Source organism: Musa acuminata, chromosome BXJ3-8 (assembly GCF_036884655.1).
Source record: "Musa acuminata AAA Group cultivar baxijiao chromosome BXJ3-8, Cavendish_Baxijiao_AAA, whole genome shotgun sequence".
Lineage (NCBI taxonomy): Eukaryota > Viridiplantae > Streptophyta > Magnoliopsida > Zingiberales > Musaceae > Musa > Musa acuminata.
The window spans coordinates 45,036,421-45,046,744 of NC_088356.1; the positions used below are offsets into that span (position 1 = coordinate 45,036,421).

Sequence of the window (10,324 nt, forward strand, 5' to 3'; positions counted from 1 at the left end):
TCATATTCAACTTGTGAAGATATTATTCATGCAATTTTTTAACAAAATAAGGCTTATAGTCTTCTATGTGATGATTTAATGCCGGCATTATGGAAAGGAAGCCTATTTTTCATTGAATACAAGAAAAGTATATGGCGGAAGACAAAGTCTTGTCACTGACACCTGAAACATCCAAGACAGCAGATGAACAATCAGAGAGCTTTGACAGAGTCCAAAAGATCATCTTCTTCAAAGATTAGAGCCACATGTTCAATGACTTCTTGTGCCACAGCTAAACATGAACAACTTGCTACAGAAGACAACCCAGTCCATCTTTTCCACCTTTAGCTTTCCGCTGTAGATTGAACCCCACCACCTCATGGAGAAGGGCAAAGTAGCCACAGAAATGGTTCACTACAGCAGAGACCAGTCTTCTTACAGATGAAGCTGAGTCGCCATTACAGCAGAGGAAATGATGGGGAGGAGATGGGAAGGAAGTGGGCAGTGGGTTGGTCCTTTTCACTGAAATCCAGGGAATCGTTTCTGCAGCTTTGTGGCTTCTTTTCTCTGGCAGATGGAATCTCCAATCTCACATTGTTTGCACCCCATACGCTGCCATGATTCCTGGGTAACGTTGATGCGCCCACCATTTCCCTATCTTTTCTCTCAATCATACCAACAAAGCTGATGGCTGCCACCGCAAGTTCCTTCGGTTGTGCTTGTCAGCTACGGCATGATCACCTCTCGTCCCACGTCCCCTTAAAGTCAGCTGCTTGTTCTTAGGATGCGAAGATGCTGTAGCTTCTAATCGTTTCCGATCGAAGAATCTGTGTTTGTTTGGAGGAAATTTGGAAGAATGGCAGGCGAGGAGGAACTGTTAGCTTCCTATCCCATGTATTTTGGAGTTTCTTGCGCTTTCGTTGCTATCGATCTTATGTCGAGGAGGAGATGTCTTGATGTGGAGAGCAGCCGGCGTTCTCGCTTAGGGGAAATGATGCTCAAGGGGAGTGCTCAGCTGCTGGGTTTGCTTGTGGAGAGAGCTCAAAGCAGGGGAGGGGCTCGGGAGATGAAGCTAAAGAAAGCTGAATTGGAGCTCGATGAGCTGAAGCGGAGAAGAACCGAGGACGCCAAGGCCAATGAGAAAGTCGTCGCCATCTTCGCTGCCCATGAACAGAGATGGATTGCGGAAAGGAAGAGTCTGAGGCTTCAGATCCAAGCTCTGGTCAAGGAGCTGCAGATCATGAAGTCAAAGCACGAAGACGCCATTTCGAATTTGGAGAAGAGGCTCGAGGAGGATGAGCGAGTGATGCTACTCAAGGACGAGGCCTTGGAGCAGGAGCAGAAGAAGAGGAAGGAGATGGAAGAAAAGCTACAACTGGCGGAAGAGGTGGCCGAGGCGGTGACGGAGAGGGCGAAGCAGGAGGCGCAGGATCACTCTGCAGAGCTCTGGAAGCACAAGACGGCGTTCGTGGAGCTCGTCTCGAGTCAACGACAAATGGAAGCCGAGATGGGCCGTGCCCTCCGGCAAGCGGAGGCAGCGAAGCAGGAGCTCGAGGAGGTACTCGAACGGAAGCAAGAAGTTGCTGCCATGGTCGACAGGCTATCGCGGGAGATGGTAAAGATGCAGAAGGATTCGGAGCAAAAGGATAAGATCTTATCCGCAATGCTGAGGAAATCCAAGCTTGACGCAGCAGAGAAGCAGCGGCTTCTGAAGGAGGTGAAGATGTCCAAGGCCAAGAAGAAGCAAGCCGAGCTGGAGATGGAGAGATGGAGGAACATGTGGGAATCAAAGCACAAGAAGAGCTCGAGGGACCTCCATTCCGTGGATGTGGGATCTTCCCAGATTCGAAGACTAGAATTGCCGCTGGAAACCAGTGGGCATAACCCCAAGAACCTCCTCCTTGATTGCTTTGCAGCTGAAGGCAAGAAAGAACAAGACTCTTCCACAACAATTGAGGATGACAACGGCACAGCTGCTGGATGCTATGATCACTACTCCAGTGATGAAGCCGATGAGCCTGGTAAGGTTGCATTAAGCTTTCTAGATACAGATATTAACTTACGGGAAGAACATGATCTTTAAGCTGATAATTTACTAGGCATGGATGACTTGCAACGATTGCAAGATTGGATCCGCAGGGAAACCGAGAAATATGCAACCATCCTTGAGCAGAAGCACTACGCAGAGATCGATGCATTCGCAGAACAGATGAGGCAGAAGGACGAGAAGCTCGAAGCTTTTCGCTGGCGGGTGCTGAGCATGGAGCTTGAGACGAAGCAGCTTAAATCCCACATTGAAGGGCTCGATGGTAACTTATTCCACTTGAGGGAGGAAAACATCAGATTGGAAGCCATGTTGCTGGATAAGGAACGGGAGATCAAGTCACTGAAGGAGGAAGTCAGCTTCCATGTCCGAAATGTCGAGCGGAACAGCTCGAGCTTTCTTCCATGTCCTGAGGCTTGTCTATCTCAGTCTCTTTGGCCAGAAGTCAAGATCACAAACAAGAGACCAACAGAGAAGGCGGAGAAGGATGATCAAAATGATACAGAGGACACGACAGTGATGCAGTCGGGATCACGTAGTGACAGAGAAGCTTTGCTCGAAGAAAGCGGATCCATCGATGTTGATGACACAGATTCAGCTGAGTCACCATCACCAACCAGTAATCTTCAGGACCGTATCGATAGAACAGTGAGTCTCTCTGAAGACCAAGCAAACAACATCTCGGTGACCTCCAGTTCTGCGAACAGAGAGATCGAAGAGGAGGAGGTGAACTTGGCGCGGGGCAATGCTCAAGAATCAAATGGCCGCCGAAAAGGCTGTGCTGAAACTGCAGGTGTGATGAAGGACACTTCATGGAAGATGGACATCCAAGCTCTTGCTATCTCCTACAAGATCAAAAGGCTAAAACAGCAGCTAGTTGTGCTCGAAAAGTTGGTTGGTTCACAAGCAAACAAAGATGATGCATCAAGCACACCTGACGGATCTAATGACGAGAAGAGGGATGAGCACAGGCAGCAGCTCAAGGGGCTCCTGCTACTGAAATCTCTACTCCACAAGCAACTGAAGAGATATCAGTCTCTGGAAGAGAAGACCGACGACCTGTGCAGGAGAATGGTAAGCATCTGCCGATCTTTTGTGCACTAAGACATTCTACATCAACTCATTCCCCTGATGTTGTTCTCTTACTATCCCAGCACGAGAACTATCGATCGGGAAGCAGAAGAGAGTCGCAGAATGGCAGGACAAATGAACAAACGGTGACACTGCGGCGATTCCTCGAAGAGACATTTCAGCTGCAGAGGTACATGGTGGCAACAGGACAGAAGCTGATGGAGATGCAGACGAGGATCGCATCTACCTTCTCCGGTGCTGTCATGCTTGACGAGTCGGTAAAGTTCAACATGGGGCAGTTCTCAGACATCGTTAGAACTCTTTTCCGGGAGATACAGAGAGGTCTGGAGGTGCGAATAGCTCGAGTTATTGGAGACCTCGAAGGAACACTAGCTTGTGATGGAATTCTTCACAGGTGGAGCTGTGGACATATGGTATGATAGATGATCCCCAGAAATGCAAATGTAATCTCTTCCCCGCTTGCATGCTTGATGTAAGAAAAAGGATCTTAGAAACAGTTTGATGCTTACATGTTTGCAGCCATTGCCCAACCAATCTGTCTTCCGTTTCCCAGATTCTTGCTGATGCTTAGTCTTCTTCTCTAAAGAGATGGGTAAATCTAGTGACTTTAGATTTTCGAAATATAAATTATGGAAATAACATAAATAATTTTGGATAATTTACTAAAAAAATCTCGAATAATGAGAGATGATGCCCAATATTTGGTCTTTCTCTTTCCTCCTCATCCACTCTTCTCTTCCTCCCCTTCTCCTTCTTTTCCTCCATCTTCTCTTCATCAAAGTCTACTTAGATCACTCATCATACTTACTCTCATTCAAAAAAATACATTTAAAATATATTAATTTATAAATATATTAATATATAAAAGTATCCTAAATTTATAATAAAACTACAAAATTCAAGTTATCATAAAAAAGTATTAATTTATATATAAAATTATCCTAAATTATTCAAAAAATCATCATGATCAAATTATACTTGATCGTAGATTCAATACAAAAATATTTTATTTTAAAAATTAATCATCCTAATTCATAAAAAATAAAAAAAATAAATATTAAATGTATATAGTTTTTAAAAAGTTTGGATAGGTTTACTAAAAATTCAAAGAGTAGGTTCACCCTAAAAATAACATATATTAAAAATTAATTATCATAAATTTATATACAAATAAAAAATGATATTAAATATATTATTATCTTACCCTATAGTAGTTTTGGGGAAGCTTTGATAGATTTGATAAAAAATTTAAAGAGTTATACTTGAAAAAATTATATATAAATATATTTCTTGATGCCATCCAAAAGAAAATTATATCACCTGTTGAAATTGCCTTAAGATTAGTGCAATCGACATCAAGGGACGCGATGCTAGAATTACTCGTACGGAAACGCAATCACGCTATGGAGACTTGATTCTTCCAGTTGGGCCCAAAGGGGACCCACATTGTACCATTCTGTGACCAATCGCTAAGTAGGTGAGGCCGTGGTGCACCAAAAGTAGGTACATAAATATATACAAGGATTGGCATTGCTTTAAGATGGGTGCGATTGAGAGATCAAGGGATGTCTATATCCTCCGAACTAATTCTTCGTCCCGGCGTCCCTCGCGCGATCCCGTTTCTTGGAGATCCAAACAAAAACCACCGTCTCAGGCGAACGCGATGGTAAAAGGATGGAGACCTTGGGGTTAGGGTTTCGATCGACGCCCGAGAAGGATGCCGAGGAGCATGGGGAAGGGAGGGAAGAACGAGACCGACGACGAGAAGCGCTGCGAGCTACGTGCATCGACGGCACCAAGTGGCACTGCCACATCCGCGGTAAGATTCAACATGGTTTGGCATATCCGGTGGTTTGTTATATCCACATTGAGGTATTTTGCCTTAGAAAACATGTAAAGCTTCAATATGCTTAATCATGATCTGCAGAGAACCATGCAATAGGCAAATAGGAATGTTGCTTTGTTGAAATAGTGGATTACTGAATCCGAGCAGTTTGTAGGGCTATTCGGTCCTATTTCCAGCTGACTATGGAAAATATGAACAAAAGCGCTGTCAGTAGACCAAACCTATCAATGTCAATTTGCTGTTATAAGAAAATAAGAAGATTAACGAACTCTACATAATCCATTACAGTTTGACCTAATTGTCTATTTCCAGTGTAACCATCAGAAAGATAGACTGCCATTACAGCGTTAAAGAGAAGATGAAAGAAACTGATATAATTAAAGGGAAATAAACTAGGAGGAAATCAGTGACGACTAAAACATGTCTTCATTAGGTCAATTTTCACTAGTTAAACCTCATCATTTAATCTTGTGTTCCCCCTTATAACCTGATTTCCAATTGGAAATTGAAATTTTAGTCTGTGAATATTAACTCAATATATTTTATAAAAGAGGGCCTTTGTTCTTTGAAAAAATTGTAGATCGTTAAATTACATACGGAAGAGTTGCAAAAATAAACTCCTTTGGGACCATCCGGGTAAGTTGCAAAACTGGGATGCTTTATTGAATAAATCACTCTTAAGCTTCCTCCTTGATTGAGGAGCAAAAACTTACTTGAAGAATAGAAAAAGTTAAATTTCTACACATGGATATGGAAGGATCAGTCCTATGGAAAAACTACTGCAAGAGGTGCATTTACTTTATTAAGATCAATGAATAATGAACTTACTCAGAGTTGGTAAGGGTGGCATTATCAGTGGAAACTTCCCATAATTCTTAGAATTTGATTTTCTGTTGAAAACTTCTACATAAATGACTCTCTACTGCTGATAGACTTTTAAAATTCCATTTGCATATTCAGCCTACATGTCCTTTCTGTCAAAATGTTTCTGAATTCATTGAACATATTTTTTTAATGTTCCTTTTCTGCTAAATTTTGGGATTGGTGGCAAGATAACTTGCAGTTTTCCTTTGAATATAAACATGCATGGGTTCAGGGTGACTTGTTGAAGGATGTGTCTAATATTGGAATGGAAAAATTCATTCAGGCAGCCATTGAAAACTGACTCTCATTAATTTGGAAAATACATAATAATGCCCTGTATAATAGTTTAAAACCTTCCACTAGGTGAGCTGGGGCTTAGGCTCTGGCTCACACTAGCTACTATCTCAGAACAACAATGCCTGAAGAAATGATGCTAAGCAATACTCTTTGGCTTAAATGGCGAAAACCACGTGTAAATTTAATACTGATGTATCTACTTCTTTTCAGGATGGAGGGGCTGGATTCATTTTATGATATCATAGAGGCAGTTGCAGTGCAGCAGGACTTATGTATATTCATAACAAATCAACTTTGCAATGTGAAACAATAGCTGTGAAGTTGGGGCTCCAGTTCACCATCAACAAAGGTCTCACTAAGCTTCAGACTGAAATGGACTCAATTACATTAGCAAATTTGCTGACCCTTATAAGCATCCATCATGGCTTGTAAATCATATCATTACATCATTTCAGATATTAAACACCTTTTTTTATGACTCAATTCCTCTAATATCTTGCATTCTTTTAGAGAATGTAATCAGACAGCAAATTGGGCTGCTAGGACAGCTAGAACTGATAAAATTGAGGATTTTTCCCCCACCCCCAAGATTTATATGTTACACTGTAAAATGACTTAAACAAGTCCTTTGGTAGAGCTGTGAAATCTTAATAGATTTACATTTTGGAAGAAAAAAAATTTCTGCACTAGGCAAACATGACTGATTGACTTCATTAAAGTCTCAAGATGACTCACTTAAATCCAAATAGACCCAGGTTGCATCAAAATCATGCAATGTTACTGTTAATGACTATGTTTATTGGTGGATATTAGTATTGATGTGATGTATAGTACTTTAGGAACCATCTAGTATTGTATACAAATTAGTCCATTAGTAGCACCTCTGTCAGGAGATAGCAGCATCTCTTTTGAGCAAACATCAAATTTGGAATGTTTGAACAGCATGTATAACTAGTAGTTGGCAGGATGTTGATGATGTACAATGTAGAAATGATATGAACTTGATGATTTACGGTAAAAGTCAAGTGACTGCATACAATCGGTTTCCTGAAACTTTCTTCAACATTGAATTTTACTTTTTTGCAATCTTTTTTACGCCTTCAATTTGATTTTCTGCAGCATTTCAATGATCTGAAAAATTGTACTATGATGATCAGATCAACAGTGTGCTCTGTGCTGGGGGAATGTTTGCTGATCATTCCCAGATGTGAGGTGTTACCTCCGCAGATTATTCTGTGACAAAGTGTGATGGTTATTGCTTCACCTTACGCGCTGGTAACAACATCTAACTCTATTAGGTTTTGTGTCCTGTTCTCATTTGAACTGAAGGGTATCATACTTTTTGTTCAATTTCTCACTTTATCATAAGTTTCTTATATTTATATGCTTTGTTCAAAGATAAAGCTGTTCTAGAATTCATCAAGTTCCACATCAAAAGATTATGTTGACATGTGCTTCTCTAGAAGGTTTTCACCACGACGCTTTCCATGGACTTATTCCCCTGCATCTTTTCTTTGATCTCTGTCATGTGTCATCTACTTTAACCTTGTCCTGCTAACAGTTAGTAGGCTTGTATCAATATCCTAATCCTCCATCCATCAAAAACTGTCTTCTGTGCATTGCGCTCATATTTTTCGACCTAAACATTTGAAGATTTAGGAGATGAACTGTTTGCTTGCTCTCACTGTGAGAACTTAATTATTTGGCTGAGATAATTGTACAATGCTTAGATGAATATTTTTCAACACTCGTGTCTTTCAGCAAAACACTATAAAGCTTAGAATACAGTAGTAAAGCACTAATTCTCAGACTTGACCAAACACTGTAGAGCTTCACGGCCACAGTTTATGACGTGGAAAAATCACTGGAAAATAACACCAGACCTCCTCTCATAATACTTGTAGTGTCTGCTCGTGCTTTATTCGTCATAATCTAATGGTTTTCATTGGTCTAATTCTCTAACTTCCATTTCTGCTCCCGGCTTCCAGGTCCTCTTTGAGGCTCCCATTTGGCTTCGCCAGTCCCATCTCTATCTTCATCTTCCGTTCTTTGATCTGCTGTTTAGTGGATGCATGGTACATCATGTGCAGTACCAGCTGGGCCACTGCAAATGCCACTCCCAGGCCATTTGGAATCTGGAGATTAAGCAGCAATTCTTAGGCACAAAGAATATTTGATGTTTTACATCAAAACATTGCCTACAGATGGTATGGAGATGATATGCTGGTGTAGCTTTGGTAGGAGGGAGAATCATTTAAGTTGATATCAGGAGATAGTGAGATGATTAAAAATGAGAGATAGAAGAAATATTTAAAACATTCTAAATATTTTTTATAAAAAAAAATCTGTATAGTTGACTCCAAATGATTGAAATCTTATGGTTTTGTTGTTATATCAAAAGCATGACCTACGTATGGATATCCAAGTATAGGTCGGTATATGTTACATGCAATCTTACCTAAGAAAAGAGAGTGAGAAGATGACGTATCTATCTAATTGGCATTATTTCTATCTACTAAAGGACCCGAATCCAAATCGAAATAAACCATACAGAAATAGACGCAAACACAGTTCTTTAAATCCCGTATCGATTTAATTAAACTATCAATATATTCTCCAGGTGAAAGAATATATACTTTACGTGACTCGTGATGGCCCACACGGTTCTTCCCAATCACGATAAGACATAGAAAGCGGAATAAATGGATGTGGAAACCGTCGCTGTTATCTGAACAGAGACATACTGGTTCGCATCCTCCGTTTTCTTCTTTTGGTTCACACATTGTACAGTACTTCGTTTCAGTCTTTCATGTTCCAAGAAAAGTGAAGAGATGAATTTATGGATAGTGAGAAGAAGGAGAGAGAGAGATGAGGACTTACAGTGATAAAGAGGTCGAAACGGATGAGAGCGTATGTAGTCCAACACACACCATTGAGGAAGGAAGCAAGCGACAGGGAGAGAGGCATGAACTCCACGCTCTTCGTCTTGATCACCTGTTGCTGCACCCACTCAAAACACATGAATGATTCAGCCTTTGACTTGGTAGAATGGCTGCCCTACGAGGCATCCGAGAGGAGAGGCATGCAACTGCAGGTGGTGACATTGCACGAGAAGCCAAGCCTACCATGACGGACAAGGGCGCAGCGTACATCACGGTCCCAAAAACGACACACAGCACTCCAACGATCAACGAGCGCCGCTGGTATCCGTGGACGAGCGTAAGGTCGACGGCAGCCACTGCACCCACGAGAAGGATCTCCGCCAGCAGCACCGAGAACACGCGCAGCTTCCGGGCTCCGTCGGAGCACCGCAGGAAGATGAGGACGTAGACGAGCTCGATGACGAGGCCGGAGCCGTTGATGGTGAGGATTAAGGTGCTGTGTGGGTGCACCATGGGCAGGCCGTACAGTATCCAAAACAAGCAGTTGAGGAGGGTGGCGAGGTAGGGGGTGGCGTGGAACTGCTCCACGCTCCCACTTCTCCATATCCTGTGAAACGTTGGGCTGACAACAAGAGATGGAGTCAAGTCAATTAGCAGTCACAGGAATCAGCTTACGAGACTACCATTTGCATGCTTACGCTGGCGACAAGAACAGCACCAGAGCGGTTCCATTTCCTGCATCCAAAGAGCAAAACAACATCACCATTTGACTCGGTCTCGCCGACCCACACATCTTTAAGCTTACTCTCATACAAACACACAGTGGATGAAGTCCACCAACCTATGATCCCAACAACTGTGCGAAAGGTATCCGCTGAAACCACCATCTTCGGCAGAAGAGCACTTCGCAGAACCCTTGGCCTCTTGTATATGTTGCTGATACCCAACTTCGGAACGTGTTATTTATAGACGACGGAAGACGGTTCTGTGCAGTTCGTTAAAGGTCCTGTATGAATTAATTATTGGCCTCTCTCTGTGTGTGCGCGTGAGAGAGAGAGAGAGAGAAGTCTACGTTGTTTTCTGTGTTGTGTCGAGGTTTGTCAACTTACCCTTTGACTCCGCAGAAAACATTTCCAGTAATCATTCATTCACCTCCTCAATGGACTTTGGAATCGCTTTATGACTCCATTATTAATGTGCCGATAGATCATGGAAACATATAAGATATGGCAGCAATGAGTATTCCGAGATCTAGCTATCAAGGGCTTCTCTAGTTTGGTGCTGCCATATGTTCATCAGCAAGATACATCTTGAATCTTG

General features: G+C 42.0%; 2 protein-coding genes across 3 annotated transcripts; one reads left to right on the forward strand and one right to left on the reverse strand.

The window, feature by feature from the left end:
- Positions 1–280: 280 nt before the first annotated feature.
- On the forward strand, positions 281–3,645 carry LOC135645052 (uncharacterized). 2 transcript variants are annotated; one of them, XM_065163101.1, is made up of 3 exons: positions 281–2,000; positions 2,079–3,097; positions 3,178–3,645. In XM_065163101.1, exons 1-3 carry the CDS (start codon positions 836–838, stop codon positions 3,532–3,534), a joined length of 2,541 nt encoding a protein of 846 aa, XP_065019173.1. In that variant the 5' UTR covers positions 281–835; the 3' UTR covers positions 3,535–3,645. The 2 variants fall into 2 exon arrangements, with proteins under 2 accessions (XP_065019173.1, XP_065019174.1); XM_065163102.1 differs by having other exon boundaries at positions 2,106–3,097.
- A 4,214-nt stretch (positions 3,646–7,859) lies between these two features.
- LOC135644650 (bidirectional sugar transporter SWEET4-like) lies at positions 7,860–9,933 on the reverse strand. The gene is made up of 5 exons (XM_065162419.1): positions 9,846–9,933; positions 9,703–9,739; positions 9,248–9,626; positions 9,003–9,122; positions 7,860–8,257 (listed from the first exon to the last, which is right to left on the reverse strand). The coding sequence occupies exons 1-5, from the start codon at positions 9,889–9,891 to the stop codon at positions 8,081–8,083; spliced, it is 759 nt and encodes a 252-aa protein (XP_065018491.1). The 5' UTR covers positions 9,892–9,933; the 3' UTR covers positions 7,860–8,080.
- Positions 9,934–10,324: the final 391 nt, after the last annotated feature.